The sequence below is a fragment of the Anoplopoma fimbria genome, chromosome 4 (genome assembly GCF_027596085.1).
Source record: "Anoplopoma fimbria isolate UVic2021 breed Golden Eagle Sablefish chromosome 4, Afim_UVic_2022, whole genome shotgun sequence".
Taxonomy (NCBI): domain Eukaryota; kingdom Metazoa; phylum Chordata; class Actinopteri; order Perciformes; family Anoplopomatidae; genus Anoplopoma; species Anoplopoma fimbria.
In genome coordinates this window covers 15,097,082-15,116,240 of record NC_072452.1, presented here as the reverse complement: position 1 = coordinate 15,116,240, position 19,159 = coordinate 15,097,082, and the positions used below count along the sequence as shown (strand labels likewise).

Sequence of the window (19,159 nt, the reverse complement as noted above, 5' to 3'; positions counted from 1 at the left end):
TAGTTTCAATAGAAGATATAATGCCTACCTCAACATAGGCCTGAACTTTCTTTTTCAACACAATGTCAAAACCAAACGTCTGGCTCCCCTCTGACTCCTCCACCTGTAGTGATGATACGATGTGGCTGTATTGTGCCTCAGTGCGGTAGCAGGTGGGGTTGAAGTCCCTCTTGGAGTCACCTTGGTTCAGATTTACAAGTTAAAACAATTCCTTCTCCTTATTGTTTCAGAAAAAGATGTAAACTGCTGTTGCTGAACATTCATAGTCAACAGAGAATGACAATTTCTTGAGTCAGATTTATTATTATTCATTATTATTAATGAAAGAAAGATGTGGATGTTTTATTGTTAGCTCAGTACCTGACCGGTGGTTGCAGGACTCTCGGAAGAAAAGAAAGCCACCGGGCCGCAGCCAGCCCATCGCCTTCTCTATGAAGCACTTTAGCTCTGCGTCGCTCAGGTACATCAGCAGCCAGTTAGAGAAGATGCAGTCAATGCTGAGGGGAGCAATGAATGAATATATTAAAATATAATAAAATAAAAGCAAAAATTGTTTTCTTTTCTCTAAGTAATGCAAGTATTCTGGTTCAGCCAAAAGCTTGGAAATGTCCAATGTATGATCTAATGGCCGGTGGATTCAATGGCTAATTCATTACTGCCATCATTCATCCTCCAGCAGAATGCATGACTTGCAGCCTGCTTTAATAACAACAGTGTCTGTAGCTGTGCACTTGGTGCGAGAGTCGACTACCATGCTAACAGCACTGTTAGACTGTACTTTGCTAAATGCCAACATCAGCAGACAAATTAAGGTTTTGACTGGATGATGGTGCTAAATTAAAACAATTCCTGCTGACGGTGGGCAGGAATGTCTCATTGATTAAACATTTGTTCAGTTAAAATCACAAATGTCAACCTCATGGTGTCGCTACAGGAAAAGTTAAGGGATCATCAAAGTCAGTAGGCTTAATCGTCTGAGGACAATGAATGTCTAAATAACCTTGCAATCCATCTAATAGTTGTTTAATTTTTCTGTCTGGATCGTCATACCTGTACTGCCGTCCCTAGAGCTCTGCATGGCTGAAAATTGAAGATATAGAGTTTTTCCAAACAACAGATGTCTTAACACACACACACACACACACCTGTTTTGGGGTAAATCCAGCTTTGTGACGTCAGCTTGGATGAAGGTAGCGTTGCTATGGTGACCATTGTCCTGCCTGTTCCTCTCCACAAAGCTCTCCATGAAGTCCACAGCCGTCACATGGGCGGCCTTCGTCAGCAGGTGGCTGGTGTAACGACTGTAGAAACACGTCAATAGGAATCTATCTCACTATCTTCATGAAGTGCAGAACCAAAAAGTTTTTGTTTTATTTAACGTCACAACATTAACGACATAATCGAATCACCTAAACTTTGAAATGACCTTCTGCTACAGGCCCTTACACTAAATAGAGACCCTGAAAACCCTGCTCACACAAACCCACTACTACAGACAGTCTAATGCAGATGTGAGCTCACCCGATGCCAGCTCCCAGCTCCAGCAGTCTGAATCCAGCCAGGCAGGGCAGCATGGACAGGATCTCAGGCAGCTCCTGCTGAGTCAGCTCCTTGGCCCGAGTGTCCAGCATCATCTCCTCCACTGTGGCGGCCTTGGAGTGTTCCTTCCAGAACTGTGTCATGTTGTTACGAGCTGAGAAGCACAAAGTGTCCAGATTAGATTAGCAAAAAAAGGGATTTGGACACAAGTAAAACAATATTCATTTTTAAAAAGGAGGATGATGACCAAACAGGGGAAATTTACATAACTTTGTTTATGCTTGGTCAAACAAAAACCTAAAAAGACATCTACTACTACCTCTGAAATATGTGGCAAAGTTCAAGAGTCTCATCGTGTGAATCATCTATCAGGTAGGTCAGAAAACAAAGTATTCAATTTGTTTATATTGGCAATTATAGCGGGCTGCACGGTGGTGTAATGGTTAGCACTGTCGCCTCACAGGGGGTTCAATTCCCGGGCTAGACAACCTTCTGTGTGGAGTTTGCATGTTCTCCCCGTGTCAGCATGGGTTCTCTCCGGGTTCTCCGGCTTCCTCCCACAGTCCAAAGACATGCAGCTTAGGTTCATTGAAGACTCTAAATTGCCCGTAGGTGTGGATGTGAGTGTGAATGGTTGTCCGTCTCTATATGTCAGCCCTGCGACAGACTGGCGACCTGTCCAGGGTGTACCCTGCCTTCGCCCATTGACAGCTGAGATAGGCTCCAGCACCCCCGCGACCCTTAACTGGATAAGCAGGTTATGGAAAATGGAATGGAATGGCGGCAATTATAACTATGCCGTTAACTTGATTCAAAAGTGACATTTTAAAAAGTCGATGTTAAAACATAACTTCTGGGATGAAGTTCTTCAAACACAGATTAACCATAAGTGTGGTTACAGCAAGCAATCTTTAAAAAAAACCCCAATACATTGGTGTGACACACACGCAGCTACTATACTGGGTAGACCGTAAATATAGAAAATAAAACAAGAAATAATGCCCCAAAAGTCTACAAATATTTGAATTAAAGCAATTTATCAAAAGCAGGGAAATAGATAATAATAAAGTGTGTTTACTACGGCCTTCATGTTTAAAAAGGAGCAACAACAAATAATACATTAACATTTAATAAAAAAGGCCCTAAAAACTTTTTTCTACTCTTTAACTTCCCTAAACTTCTGTTGCTTTACATCCACAGACTCCCCATAAATCCTGCTTCACTAAACTGCCGGCAGCAGCAGCAGCTTGGATCGTTTGACAGCCGAAAATCACTGACACATTCCAGCAGGATTACTTCCACCAGCTGAGTGAACCAGTTAGAACAACACAACATGTGGCAGCTCCAACAAAAAGTGAAGTTGCATCAGACTTAAAAAAAAAGACAAGTTTCAAATCAGGTCTTCACATCAGTAGAATAATCCATATTTACTCTGCTCATACTGTACCTTTTTCCATGGTGGCCTCAAAAATCGAACTTAAAACAAACTTGTTGTAAAATGATAATACACTTCCAATGTAGTCTAAAAATGATCGGCAGATTCTAAGAGGGTTGCTGTAAGGAACCCCTCTCTGACAGAGTGCAGGCTTCACAGAGAGTGGGTGCTCTTTAAATAATAGGTCGCCTGGAGGAGATTGTCGCAAGGTGGCAAACTGGCCATTAGGCTGCACCCAACATGAGGACAGGGGAGGGGAGGGCGCATGAACAATCAAATGGGGACAAGGGTCTATGCACTGTCACAGGCGCATTTATGGACGTCAATCCCCTGACAGCTGGCACACATCGATTTATAATCCCCATTAAATTAAAAAAAAAAGACCTGAGTGTTGTCAGCCACAGATACAAATTGGTGTCAGTGATGCAAACTCACGATGGTTGGTTGAAGTTGAATGATATGAAGTGCGGCGGTCTCCCCCCCACCAGTAGTGCTGACACAAGCAGGAAATGTCCCCGTGGCATGCAGAGCAGATCGCGCAACATTGCCTCAGCGAGCGGCTGGAAACATCAGCGCTGTTAAGGTGGAAAGCGATGACTGTCATCTCTGTGACAGGGACGGGGCGTTTACATCCGATTTTAAAATATCCTCACGCACCTGTTGTGTTTTGAGTGTTGTTGTGTTTACAGGAAAAGGGGTTGTTTAAAAGTAGAGTAATGGTTATTTGCATTTACTGAGTTCCTGTGGTCAGTGAAGGTCTCATCGTACCTGGGTTTGGCAGAGAGAGAGAGAGGGAGGAGGGATGTTTTTGTTGTTGTCCTGCTAGACTGAGATAACGTCTGGTAGCTTTCCTTAAGGGTCGCTACAATATAATACAGCGTTAAATATCAATATAATAACAGCCCACCTAATAAGTCTGTTTATGCTCAAGCATAAGGCATAATTAAATTCAATCAGACTATTTTGATCCTTATACAGTACCAGTCAAAAGTTTGGACACACCTTCTCATTCAATGGTTTTTCTTTATTTTTATTTTTTATTTTTTTCTACATTGTAGATTAATATTGAAGACATCCAAACTATGAAGGAACACATATGGAATTATGTGGTAAACAAACACATGCTCAACAAACCAGAATATGTTTTATATTTTAGATTCTTCAAAGTAGTTGAATGAGAAGGTGTGTCCAAACTTTTGACTGGTACTGTAAACTTTGTATTTATTCACAACATTAACCTTACACTAACTGCAACATAAATGTTACATAACGGTGTTCACACGGACTTCTCCATGCTTATAAAAGGATTCAATCTAGCCAGCTCGTGCTACAGCAAGCTTATATTACTAGCTATGCCATTATTATAAGTTTAAGTTTAAGTGAGGTTGTTAGAAAATGCATTTCTTTCCGTTATGTTAATGTGTTCGATTTTTGTTTGCTTTTCTGCTGAATGATAACCGAAAATTTGTTCTGAAAAATGGCTTAGGAGTAATTCACAATATTCTATTTATTTAATTAACCATCAATAATATATTTACTCACAACTTATGGCTCCGTATTAGTGTGCCTAATTTGAAAGTGGTACTAAAAAGGGGATGGTAAGGAATTCTTATGTGCAGCATGAGTACATAAAGGAGTTGGACAGAGGGCTGCTCAGAGGTGAAGAGCCGTCACATCGATGGAGGTTATCAGTGCTTGCTGTACAGATTCAACTGCTGGAGTCGTGAGGTGTGGGTGCCTTGGTTCATCATACCTACAGCGCAACACACACGTTTTCAGCCAGCTCTCTGCAGTGTGAGTAACTACTTTACTGTAGCTGGTGAGGTTTTATATATTTGTAGTGCAACTCAGAAACTTAAAGTTCCTTTTTCTGTGTGTTTCAGTGTCAGTGATTCTGTTTGGCTTAGTTGTGTCACTGATGTATTTCTGCTTAGTTTTCCAGAGAACAGATACAAACAAACCAAACAACTGCACGGAGGCGGCCTGATAAGGAGGGTTTTTGGTCCAGTTCCAAACAAACTTTGGTGTGGTTCGATTTTGTTAAGCACCACACCAAAGTTTGAGTGAGTAGGATATGATGCAAGATTACATCATTTTTTTCCCCCCTTGGTGTGGACCAAATGACTCAGAAGAAAAAGGTGTGAAAGAGACATGATCGTCATGCAAGAACATTTTGTATTCTTATCCTAAACCTACTTTTTTCTTTGAGGTTTGGTCATATGAGTTCTCCAAGTCAGACTCCCTAAACTCCTTGGAGAAAGTTGTTGTAATCCATTGGTTGATGGATTATTCATTTTTGTACTCTACCATCAATATAATTTAGTTCAAATAGGAAACACCACATTAGTCAAACTCTACAAACAAATATAAGGCTTCAAAGATAGAGAAATAACTGTTGTATTTACAACATTAATGAAAACCGAGAGAAAACAAAAAAAAGATATTACTTCTGATACTAACAGTACGTAACCCGTGTGTGTCATTATGTGCCTAAGTGCAAATGTGTCATTTATTGTTATGTTTGACTATCTGCCCAGATCCAACATAACCACATCCAAAGTTCACAATAACCAGACGGCACTGGATGAGGTCAGCAGGGGACAGAGGTTTTTCTGGGACTTTTAGGTGCAGAAGTGGCTTATAATTATCAACATCAATCAATAGTATGTGTGTTTCAACGTGAACAAAGATACACATATCTGACAAAGGCAGGTGTAACCAAGGCACGCCGTTTAATTTTCAGTAGCTCATACAGGCAACTAAAATGAATTGAAATTTGATTTGGTTCTTGTTAACTTCAGTAAGTTTAGTGATGATGTGCATTGATACTCACAGGCCATTTGACTTTGTTGGTGGTGTCCCTGTATGGAGCTGAGTCAGAGCCCAGCTAGTGATGCAGTGTTCAGTTATTCGCTTCATTCGCGCTAGACGCGTCGCAGAGGGGGAGGGGCTTATCTCCATGGAAACCGTTGTCAACGCATCCATTTATCTCCGTCATCAACCATTCATAAATAACTATAAATAACTACTATATGTGCTTTATACTCGTTGTGGCAGTCCCAGATATAACATTAATCCGTATTCACTGAATCCAGCGGCTGGTTTTACTACAGCTGTATGGACCGAAAATAAACCATTTTACTGTGATTTAACTGCAATAAATGTACAAAAAAAAGGGACGCCGAATTAACAACACAATGATGGTTGTTTGTAAAAATTCATAATTCATGTTTTGTTAGTTCTTTCTGCAAGACAACAAGGACATCACTTTATAAAAGCTTGTTTTGTGAACGGAGCTCGGATGGATGACGGAGTGACCGGAAGTGAATCTCAACGCTGATTGGCTGTCGCAACAGTTCGCGTCTAAAAAATGATATACATTCTAATGTATTGATGGGTTAATCCGTGACCTTGGAAACAAGGTCCATTGAGCAGATGTTTTGGAGCTTTTTAAATCAATTATAATCGAGAAGTTCAAAATAACATTTGAACAATTACAGCTCCATGACAACTGGAAAACAGCTTTGAGAGTTATTATAGTAAACTAAAACTAATATTTAAAAAAGGCAGTGAAAAGTATTGTTTTAGACTGAATAAGAATTGCCTTGTTAAAAAAGTAATGAGAGTAAAATTAAAATGAACATAAAATCTGTTTTTGTACACATCATTTCCTAAAAAAGGAGACGGCATTAATTTACATCATGACATTGAGGAAGTTTACAGAAATTGAACTTTATATTTCAGGAGATGCCGCTGTTATACCACATTAAACACTATGGTGGCGTGAAGATTAAACATTAAACATTTTCTACACAGTTTTCCAACCATACATTTTGTATTTATATTAAGTAATATTACTAAACCTTTATGAAAAACTAATACTGAACTAAAACTAGCAAACACACTGAAAAACTATTCAAAACTAAATTAAAATGAGCCAAAACCATAATAACCTTGGCCTGAGGGTCTTGTGAGAAGGATAATGCACCTTTAGGAGCTATTAAAGACCATGTTTTGTTTGAAAAAACTGAGTTTGAGGAGGAAACTCTTTGGAAGTGTATTAACAAGAGTCAGAATCTCCCTCCGCAGTGAAGAACCTGTAAATGATTATTCACAGTGATAATATTGACACGGTTGTTGTGAAAGACTTTCTTAAACTATGTCTAAACCATGTCCTCTACCTTCAGAGTGATTGTTGTTGGTCTGCTGGTGTTATGGCCTTAGCCCGGGCCAGTAGTCACACTTCCAGTAAAACCAGATCTCAAATTATTGCTTCAAGTGTGCATGAAGAGTGGCTCATGAAAGCCAGTGCAAATCTCATTGGTGTATGATAAACCCCTATTCTACAACTTGTTATTTGTTATTCATGGCCAATTAAGTAAGAAAAGACAAGTTCTGTACGTCCAATTTCTCCAAAGTGACACTAAAAAGCAAATATTTTGAGTATAACTTAAGACACTTGGTCATATATACTTTTTAAAACAAACATGAATTCAGCTGCTCGTTAAGGAGAAAACATTTAACAGCATCTTTTTAAGCCTTGGGTGACATTTTGATACTCAAAAGTATCTCCCTGATGCGACAGTGCTTTCAGCAGCAAAGCCTCTTTAATGTCTCTCCACTAGAGAATATCAAACTAAAGAACATGGTCCCTTTTGTCCACTAGATGTCAGGAAAGGCACACAAAAAAACAAACAATCTATTTTACAACCAGACAGTGGTTGTGGGACCGAGGGGGTATGAGAAGTTCATGTGCTGTAGAGATTTAGCAGCAAAGTGAATGAAGAAGCAAGTTTAGACACAGCTATTATCTTCTTCTGCTTTCTTTTAGAGAGAAAAACAAAAAGGGAAAAACAGACAGCCAAGACAGATTTTCAAAACGACTAAAGTTTGGCAAGCAGCAAAGGAGGACACCGATTACATCATGTTCAAAAGCTCCATTGTATCTTACATAACACCCAAGAAACAGCTTCTGTATCGTCAACTTTTGATCATTTTATGTCTGAATGGAGTATAGGGCATAAGGGAGATACACTTTTCTTCGCCAAATGATTTCTACTGTTCAACAATTTGAAATGCTTTGTGGCCCAGATCATATTCAACTCGCTGCTTTCAGGTCGTATTTACAAAAAAAAAAGAAAAAGAAACTACGCATCAGGGATGAGATTCAAGACGACTTTCGTTTGGAGCTCTGCGTGTGTGCAGGCTTTACATTTCTTGCATAAAGAGAGGTATAATGATGATAATAGCCCACTGTGATCATCACTCATACATATTCATGGGGCCTTTCATGTGGGAGATGGTTTGTTTTGTTTTCCTTGCTATTCTTGAAAATGATCAGCTTCCCATGGGACAGGTCTTTGTCCATTTTACAAACAGGTTCTCCCAACAGAGGAAGACGAGGAGAATCCTTTACTGCTTAAGTGATGTTGCCGTAGGTGGATAAAAAAAAAATGTGTGTGTCAATACGATATGGGAGAAGTAAACACAGATGTGTGTGCTTGGTCCCAGGGAGAAAATAAAGTAATTGCACTTCACTTGAACTTGAGTGCAGATGAGCAGACACTGGAGGGGAGAAACCCCCCCCAAAAAAACATCTTGGCACATGAAAGATTCATTGAAAATCTCACAAACCGCATCTCAGTTATTCCAGGGTTTCTTACTCCCATGAGAGAGGGTGAAAGGTGGAAAGAGACATCAGCGGTGAGAGCAAATCATGATGTATGTAAAATGTATTTATTTATTGATTTCACTACTGATGGTGCATTTGTGAATTATAGAATACCGAAGACACAACAATGCTTTTAAAAATAACATTTTACCGTGTTTTTCGTGTGCTGTGCTGCTCTGTCTTCATCCATCCACAAACCCAGGAATCCATCCTCTCAACTTTCTTTATGAACCCCACACAGGCCAAGTTCACTGCGATATCGATTGGTCTCTGTGGGGAAGCTCATGCTGTCCATCTTTCTCTGCACCCCCATCTCTCTTCTGTCAAGTCAAAGATGGAGAGACAGAGACATGGTCAATATCCTCTTTGCTTCCAGGAGAATGACCTCCCAGTAGAAAGCAATGATGGATCATTAAAGCCCATACAGTTCACTTCCAGACATTGTCCAAGTTTTATTCTAAGTCAAATTAAAGGAACCGGTTTTTAACCTTTTCTCAAAGTAGATCATAGAGTAGACTCTTTTTTTTTTTTTTCCCCTCTGTGCGTTTGTGCTGGTGGAATCAAATATGAATGCTGTGTGGGCACCGGAGAGGTCTCATCAGAAAGTGATGTCTAGAAGGAATTACAGCGACAAGGAGCATGCGTTTCCCAGCTGAAAAAACTGGCAGGACTGTGTAACATCCCTCAGAAGGACGGCATGCTTTGTGAACACGGTTTTGATGCATGGAAAAAGTCTATGTGTTGTGGCAAATCCTCACCTGACTAATCCTCTGGCGAGGGACTTAAACCAGAGAGTTGGGCTGTGACTGGGACACTGTTGGGGAAAGTGGTGAGGAACAGTGGAGGGGAACAGCGAATAGGTAATGCTTGTTCATCCCTCAATGACAACAACTGTCAAGAAAAAAAAAAAACTTGACTTTCTCAGAAAATGTTATACTATAGATGTACCTGGATGCTCCCAGTTCAAAAAACATAGTTTCTATTGACAGGTTAAGGTTAAAAATCCCCTCCAGACATTTTTTCATTGAATATGCAAATACCGTTTGTCTCAAAAGTTGCTGAAAACTGGACCATTATTGGCTTCAAACTATTTGTGATGTCACAAAATCCTGCTTGTACGTTGACATCTTTAAGATGAGCCCAGAGAATCGTTCTACCTTAACCACCTGTTCCTAATTCCCAATGCACATGGAGAAAAAATATATATAACTAATGAAAACATAAAATGTATATTTCCCTGACATATTAATTGTCTCTATTTTAAAAAACAAATATTGTGTAGTTTGAGTTGAAAAATAGTTATCATATATTACAGAGTATGTAACCAATATACAATCTGTCCATGTATATGTTGAAATTTTCCAGTTTAAAAAAATGCAGAATTGGTTTGAGATTTTCCATCATACATTTTTAAGTTTGTTTCCTGCACTGAGAATGGGATTTTTACCAATTTAACTAAAAAGTCAAGCCAAAAAATGTCAGTACAATTTTGATGTGTATTTGATGTACTTCCATTTAGTGGTTATGATTTTACACATCAAAAATATAAGCTTATGAAATATGTTTTCATTGCATTAGTATGGTTTACCAGCACAACAGTACAAACAAAATATTTGACTTCAACAACATAAAAATACTGATGTACTTTTACTTAATTACAATTTTGAATATGTGTGTTTGGAATTAAATATGATTGAATTCTTCAGAGTTTAACATCATAAAATCATGTACAGTAGGTGGCAGTATGCACCTTGATGTTGCAACTATGAACAAACAGTGTGCAGAGGAAGGTAACCGCTTTCTTACATCTGATAAATCGATTTCAAACCATGTTCCCTGTTTGGTAATAACAGTCTCTTGTCTTTCTCATGCCTCTCCACAGGCGTGATTATGTCACCAATACCACCTGCTGTCTCAGAGGAGACCACAGCAACGATTTTTTATTTACACCTCTGAAGCAAGGTCAATCTTTGCTTCCACTGGGGAGCTTCACACTGAAATTAAATTCTTGTTGTTGGAAACTTCAGATTATTGACTAGGAACCAGATTAATTACAAGTGTGTCATTGTCATCACTATGAGATCTGAACACACATTAAAAAAGGCGCAAGTTGATGAATATTTTATAAATATATTTGAATGTAGACCGAGGAATGATGAAATATATAAATATGATACTGAGGACACTTAGGTTCAGCTCTGGTGGTGTCACTACCCTGGCCGTTAATCACTTCACTGCTACAAACTGGACTAACACGACTTCAGGTGAGCTTTGTCAGAGGAGTAAACATTCCTCTGCTCTGTAACTACAGTTGAACACTAATCAGAAAGAGCCTGACTATCATTCCCTCAAAGCTAAATAAAAAAAAGACATCATGACCCATTTCTTCACCTCATCAGTGCATGAAGTCTTTACTTTCTCTCTGCTTCTATTTAGCAGGCTAGCACAAAATATAGTTTTTTTGTCCCAAGGTGCCTGAAGGCAGCATGCGCCTGAAGGAACAATAAATTAGCATATTAGTAGAATTTATTTAAGTATGTCGAGATGAATTTAGGGCTGCACGGTGGTGTAGTGGTTAGCACTGTCGCCTCACAGCAAGAGGGGCCCGGGTTCAATTCCCAGGCTGGACAACCTTCTGTGTGGAGTTTGCATGTTCTCCCTGTGTCAGCGTGGGTTCTCTCCGGGTTCTCCGGCTTCCTCCCACAGTCCAAAGACGTGCAGCTTAGGTTAATTGATGACTCCGAAATTGCCTGTAGGTGTGGATGTGAGTGTGAATGGTTGTTTGTCTCTATATGTCAGCCCTGTGATAGGCTGGCGACCTGTCCAGGGTGTACCCTGCCTTCACCCATTGACAGCTGGGATCGGCTCCAGCACCCCTGCGACCCTTAACTGGATAAGCAGTTACGGAAGATGGATGGATGGATGGAGATGAAATTAGACCACCAGCCCAACACCTGCGTGATGGTCCATTTATAAGCCGAATTTACCACCTTGTCAGTGCTCTTCAGTTTATATATTCTTAGGCAGAACATGCTGTTTAACATGAAGTCCCTAGAAAAAAGTAACAAAAGTAACACACAAAATGTATATCACCAACACCAACATTTGTTACCTTGACTTGCTAGCTAGCAAGATTAGTTTGCTACGTTACAACACAAACGTTACGCCATCTTACTTTATGCATTTTATACAGCGCCTTTTTTTATGAGCAAGGAAGAGAAGAAGAAAGCAAGACCCTCCATGTGAGTACATCCTGGTACGAAACACACGAGAGCGAAGCAAAGATTGTAGGAGGAGTGAGAGTCGTCACTTATGTGACTTTTGTGTGCGTTATCTTTCTAATTACTTATTTTAATGGTCTTTTAATAAACAGTTTTACAACCAAATAAATTTTTTGTGACACACAAAATGATCTTTTAAATCAATAAACATGTTTGTTATTCATGGCACAATGCAACGGGATCAAAACATTATTATACCTCTTATATATATATGCCTTGACTAACGTACATATCTTTTCCTAATTAGGTCCAGATGTGGTCCACCGGAAAGGGCAGGACTTCGCCTCTATTTATTGGGTCCGGTTGATAACACTGGTGAAACCATAAAACTGGTTTTAAGGGAAAAGTATTTTGCCTGGCAATGGAAGTTCAGATAACTAAACAAAAGAAACACTAAATAACAGTACTTCTGTCCCTGACGATGCCATGTATACACCTCTACACTGGTTGTCTATGTGTAACATGACCTTTGCCTGCCGGCTTTCAATAGAACAAATGAGCGAAGAAGTGTTCACAATGTGAATACAGGATATACTCCCCCGCTCCAATGTCACCTACAATCTTTAACCCAGTTAGGCCTCCCATTTTCTCTAGTGTTTAGTTGTCCTGGAAGCTCAACTTGAACACGATGTACTTTGAACCACATGATAAATGTCAGGTGCATCCAAACACTAAAATTCAGGATTGGTAATAACCTGCTTCAGGACTTGGAAATCTCTGTTGCAGGCCAGGGCCACCGGGGCAAAAGTAATTACACAATCTGTTTAGGTGTCATCAGCACATAATTTCTGTGGTCGCTCAATCATGAAGGAGACCTTGAGGTGCTTATTTGTGCGTGTGTGTGTGTTTGCGCTCCTCATCAGGCCTGTCAAGCTGCTGTCAAGGTGTGGAAATGAAATAAGTAATAAGAGATGCTGTTCGAACTTATTGATTTCAGATGCCCTTGCAAACAATCAGAGTCAACAACAGTCTTTTATGGAAGAGAATGATGGTTCAGAGTTTGAGAGGTGACATTTTAGAGAAGAAGTTTCTACACATAGGAAGTAGTTCAACTACTACAATAGTACTACTATTACTAGTAATAAGAATGACTAAATGTGATTTCAGTTGGTTTTTAACATCAATATCGACTTTTTGAAGTCAGAAATAATGTCAATGCGTTAACTTCATTTTTTTGTCAGTACTTACAAAGGCTATTTGAGGAAATATCAGAAATATTCAGCTTTTTGTCTCAGTTGTTGGAGGGATATACATGTTGATGTTTGACAGCAGCTGGCAGGTTGAACATCAGAGGGTAAACAAGACATAGTAAACAAACTTGCCCTGTAGCTTATAAGCCATGGGATGACTGTGTTATAAGGTGTGGTATTAAACACACCCGCAGGTACATTTACATGCTTCACTTTTCCCCAGTGAATGTTTGTTGGTGTCTTGTTCAACAAGTTAAGGTGCAGGCCAAGATGTGTGTTCATGTTAAAGAAGAGTTTAGCAGGAAAACTAATGTTGACAACACGTTCGCACAACCAACACGTAACATACGGATGCTGTGTCAGAGACAGCTCGGGGTCACTTTTTAACACTATCTTCTGCTGTTCTATCCAATAAAAAAGGCAAAAGCCCGAAAAAATGATCTACAAAATCGCAATCTTTCAGATAAATCAATGGGTTTGTACATGTTTTACTTTTCTTAAGAATTAGGGGCATTTATATCTAAAACCATGAAAATCAAAAAAATTGAAGATTCATAGTTTACCCCCTGGATGGAAACTGAAAAAGAGTATTTGTAAAAAAATAATTCACATGTTGATGAATGCGTCTGCATAAAGATGGTAAAAATGTACAGGTCTGCTTTAATGTCACCATTTATAACAATAGGGCTGGTTGTTCTCCTCTCAGACAAACCTTTTGAAAACTTTTGAACCTAGTCTGAATAAGAAACTTATAAATATAAAAGCATTGCATAAATTTAATCAAGCACAAAAAGTTGCAGTTCTCCAAAGTGTAGCGGTGAAGGTTTTGATTGATTTCCTACCTTTGGACCAGTGCCGGACCACAAGCAATCTGTTGCCTTTATGTGAAAATCAATTTTTAGAGTGAGTGTATGAAATATTCTTTAGATTTATTGCAATTTTTTAATCACATTTCCTCCCATCAGGCTCATGCATTTCTGTGTTTTATGACAATATATTGCTGCTGAGAAACATTTGTTCCAACACTTGCAGACTTGGTGGTGCTGACTTCTCATTGATCCAGAACCTTTATATCAAACGGCTAATAGTGGATCGAAAAATCAAATGCTCACTCTCTCTTTTGCTCCCTGACACGCACACTTATAATAGCTGCTACCTATATTAAAATGGAAATTAACCTGAACCTTAACCACAAATATCCAAATACCACAAACCAAAGGCCGGTTCAGGGCTGAGCCACCGGACTGGGCCGCCTCATTAAGCACGGACTAAACGGGCTGTTTGGGTAAAACTTAATTGCTATGCATCTTATTATTAAAATAAAAGGGAAATTACAGTTCTGCTTCTAAAGCAAAGTAACACACTGGTCCAGAAGTCCTTAAATCTAGAATTTCAACATAAACTTTTAATGGTTCATTCTGGATTACAACACAAAGCCGGGGTATTGGAAGTCTGACATTTTTAAGCTGTTGCTGATTTCCAGGGCCTGGAGGGCAGCTGGCTCTCTCCACTTCTCCTCTATAACAGCAGGAAAGCAGAGCTTTTGCTCATGCTTAAACTGACACCTGCAGACTCAGGGAGCGGTGCCCTTGAGGTGGTTTCCCACCCTCCACCCCTCCACTTCTAACACCCGTAACATCCAGCATCCTGCTAACTCAGACAGTTCAAGCATTTAATCCCATCGGAAGCGGTTTTCTGTGTACCAGAAAAAGGATGTACGAGAGTAGGAAAGAGACAGACAGAAAGGAGGGATAGTAAATGATGAAGAATGACAGGAAGGGAAACAAAATTATGTGAAAACAAATCAGAAAAGCCTCCACAAAAGATCAAACTCTTTGTCTGCACTCAGGTCAATAAGGCAGCTTAAACTGGATCTGAACTGGAGCACTGGGTGAACTTAAAACATCTTAGAAGGTTTAGGAGAACAGCTGCACATGTTATTGTGTGTAAACACTATGTTAGATTAAGTAAGTGGGTACCTTTGTGTGGCGTTTCCTAAAACCGTGTTCTGTACCGTTTGTATATTGCTGTGGATAGACAACCTTCAAAGCCATTCCTTTAAATTTGTCAATCCCAAAGAAACGGGAACAAGAATGAAAGCAATATAAAGTCTCTTTAGTCTGTCTGGGAAGTTCCCATTGGCTCAGCATAGCAGCTCTACAAGCAACAGAATTACAGAAAACAGGAATGATAGAAAGGCATTCTGTCGTCTGCAGAGAGGTTGTTTCACAAGCCTTCACCTCACAAAAGCTTAACTCAAGAGTGAACATAGGCAGAGTTAACTGAACAAACTCTGATCAGCTGATCTGGGACCAAAAACTGTCCTAAGGGTTTCCCATCTCAGGGTTAGTCAACTCAGGCTTCAGAGGTAGGCTCAGAGTTTGTTAAAACCGCTGTCTGAAACAGGCCCCAGGTGAGAAACTTACTGTCCACACTATCTAAAGCCCATGCTGAACATTTCTGCGAGGTCTGTGTGAGCCCGTTTGGCCTCTTTTAAAGATCAACATCCATTAAAAGCAAACGTCACTCAACATTTCATCTAAAGTCCTTAATAAAAAAGCCATTTTCTTTCCAACTCCAAATGCATTCTATAAGACTACATCTAAATCTCTACATCACCTGTTAAACACGTCAGTATGTCTATGATTAAAAAGGAGAATGATACCAGTGTACTGATATTTGTCCGCCTTCCTGGCATCTCAAGAATGATTTGAGAATGTATGAGTGTGAAACAGACAAACAAAACACGAGACAGGGTCTCTATGATTTTAGAGAGAGGTGATTACTGATCAAAATGAAGACGAATATCAAAGAATGCAGGTGTCAGATTCAAGTAAAAGGTCAGAGTCAACGTAAATGGAGTTCCTGCATCTAGAGTCCTTTCTCTTCTGGTGTTGCCCAGGGGACCTTATTTCTGTATGAACGGTAGTTAACAGAGAGTTTTGTGTCAAACTTTTGTGTGCGTTATCTATCTAATTACTTATTTTAACGGTCTTTTAATAAACAGTTTTACAACCAAATCCAAATTTTGTGGCATACAAAATTATCTTTTAAATCAACAAACATGTTTTTAATTCATGGCACAATGCAACGAGATCAAAACATTATTATACCTCTTATACGTCTTGACTAACGTACATATTTCTTCCTATTTGGTCCGGTTGATAACACTGGTGAAACCATAAAATTGGGAAAAGTATTTTGCCCACCAATGGAAGTTCAGGTAACTAAACAATAGAAACACTAAATAACAGTACTTTCGTCCCTGAAGATGCCATGTCTCCATCTTTAGACTGGTTGTCTGAGATTTGAGCAACCTGAAAGCTATATTATGTGAAAGACAAGTGAAGCAAATAACGTGACATTTAAAGCAGCCCTTTGAGCACATTTTTCCATTCATGACTCAGAGTAAACTCAATTAGCTTAATGTCGAGGCATGTGGTTAGTGGCAACTTACAAATTGCATAAAATAGAAATGTAGAGCATATAGCGCACTTCGGTTTAAGAGAATAACCTTAGACTTCTCGATCTCTAGAATAGAGTGAAATCTTTTCTCTGTAATGTGTGAACCGGTGATGCTCGCAGTTTGAGAAAACAGCAGTGTGCCTTTCTGTTAAGGTTAGCATAAAACCACGCTTATTGTTACCTGCCTCCTTTCCCAACCCTGTCTTTTAGAAATGACACTTATCTACAGCTAAATGGATATGCCAATGAAGTACAAAAGTTTGTACCTACATACACATCTTGCTTCTGCAACAAACAAAAAAAACAACCTACAAAAGGTCTGGTCAATCCTACAATCTTTGCTTCATAAAGCAGAGTAGTAGTGATATTGACACAGTAGAGATGACAACATAGAGCCACATTCACACCCAAAATGTTGTATTGGCAGACTGAGTTGTAAGGATTTTCTTTGTGTCACTTTTTCCTAATTTTCCTGCCTCTCCCTGTTTTGCAGCTCTGGAAACATTATCTCTCTCTTACTCAGCATTTCCTTGCTCTTCACTGTCAGATTTCCACTGACAACTGTAACCATCACCTTCTCTTTTTGTGACACACTTTTCCATATTATGCCATAATACATCCTGATCTGTTTTAGTCATCAGTGTTAGCTCATGGTGACGCTGTATGCAGCTTCTGGCATGTTGGAAAGTACACGGTCAGAAGCAACTAGACCCAAGGCATGTACACACAATGTACAACATAAACATGTCCACAGTTGTGGAGGGAATACTTTAGAACTGGTCTCATAAATTATAAAAATAACATTTGTAAATGCTCAGAAAAATGTGAAGCTTATCACGAGGCATGATAAGCGCTTGACTGCATGTCAAAGAATCCACTTTAAATGAAGGTAAATCATTTCTTCTGAATCAAATAAAAGATATCAGTGTTATCCCAGATATTCTGCAGTGCTTGAAGACGTCTACAGAGCTTTTCAATAAATCATTATTGAGGCTTTTGGAGCAAAGTAAACACCACTGCTCCAGGCCAATGTTGCATGGTGTCTGGGTTCGCCCGACTCATTTATCAGTCAAATCATTTTATTATTCTGTAAACTTTTGGATCAAGAACGAACCTTAGGGATAGAGTTAGTCCCATATTGGTGGGGTTACTAATCATCCATAATATGTAAATGTAGAAGAAAGTAATTGCAGTTTCATCACAGGTGCTCTCCTTAACCAGGTATGATGGTTTGATATATCATGTGTGAAGACCTGGTACACGGGAGGACAGGTAAGTGGTTATAATAGTGTACATAGATCAGTATTTGCTGTCAATTAGATAAATTCATTTTTACATGTGCATGGTTTTTAACATCAGTCAAGATCTGCTGATGTTATTGATTCATAGAACTAAAAGTAAAAATATTTTTTACCTAAGAAATGCGATCTCACTTGCCTTGTGTTTTTTCTTTTAGTTATTAAAATTCTGCAATAGTCAAAACAAAACAATCTGCAAATCAATGTAGAAGCATGCGCTTGGAATAAGAGTTTGGAAAAAGAAACAGAGCCTTTTGAGAGATTGGAAAATGTCCCGATATGCAATTTACTGACAAGAGTAAGGTAGATGAAACTGTTGCCTTAATACAGTATTAGAAGCTCTCCACAGTGGGGGACTAGTACCTTGAGGCTTCGGGTTGTGAATTATTTTACAGCATTAAATGCAAACATATGCATTTTGAATGTGATGCATGCAGAAAGAGTAGAAGGGAAGATGTGTTTTACTGCCTCTAACCTACAGTAACTTTAAAATAGGGCCTCATCCTCAGGCTGCTGCATAGGCTAACATCTTGTTAAGTTTATTAGATTGTTACATGAAGAGAAACATGCACACATGACGAGTAATAACAGCACTAAACAAAGCTGACCTACAGCCCTGGGACGAAGTGCATCAAAAGTGACCTCACCCTAGGCTGTTTTCTCTGCAGCACTAACAGAACATGTAGCACTCATGAATGCAATAATTAAGTTAATGTTCCTCGACTGCTAAGGAATAAATTACATTACATTCATGTGAAGTCCGCAAAGAGGATTCATTTATAGCAAAGTTTTAAATTATTTTTCAGAATTTTCCATTTTCTACAAGCTTTTAATGCTGTGCTATTAGAATACATTTTCAGTGGTTTTGCCTGAAAGGTCTGCTGTTAAATTGACTGAAACTGAGGATGAAAATTTAATTATCGACTGCATTCCTTTTGTCCATCAAATGTATACAAGAAGCTTTACTTTATCATGCAAAGTAAGCAGTAGATATTACACCCTCTCTTCGTGCAGCTTTCATGTATGCGTGATTTTCCCATATCCCTACATGAGATTTGTGTCCTTGGGGACTCGCCTTTAACCTGACCTCTCTCTTGAAATAGCCTCTGCATCCTGTGGGAATTGATTGATGTACACACACACGATCCAGCAAGCTGTATGGAAAACTGTTTTGCTCAGCTGTGTGGAAAAAAAATATATACAGTTTGCTTAATGCATTGTGTAAATCAAGATATTGAAGGCTGCATTACTGTGGAAATGTATTATGTAACAGTCACTTT

General features: G+C 39.1%; 1 protein-coding gene across 3 annotated transcripts in view; it reads right to left on the bottom strand.

The window, feature by feature from the left end:
* The window catches only part of pmt (phosphoethanolamine methyltransferase), a 9,983-nt gene extending 4,056 nt beyond the window's left edge, over positions 1-5,927 (bottom strand). Inside the window, exons 1-6 of one of the 3 annotated variants that reach the window (XM_054597849.1) lie at positions 5,808-5,927; positions 3,410-3,549; positions 1,522-1,693; positions 1,146-1,301; positions 361-497; positions 29-180 (exon numbers count right to left, since the gene is read on the bottom strand). In XM_054597849.1, the coding sequence (XP_054453824.1) occupies positions 29-180; positions 361-497; positions 1,146-1,301; positions 1,522-1,693; positions 3,410-3,549; positions 5,808-5,893 (843 nt within the window). In that variant the 5' untranslated portion in view covers positions 5,894-5,927. Of the gene's footprint in view, positions 1-28; positions 181-360; positions 498-1,145; positions 1,302-1,521; positions 1,694-2,986; positions 3,185-3,409; positions 3,550-5,807 lie in introns of those variants that run through there. The other 2 variants (XM_054597852.1, XM_054597851.1) reach the window with 2 other exon arrangements.
* Between the last annotated feature and the right edge of the window lie 13,232 nt (positions 5,928-19,159).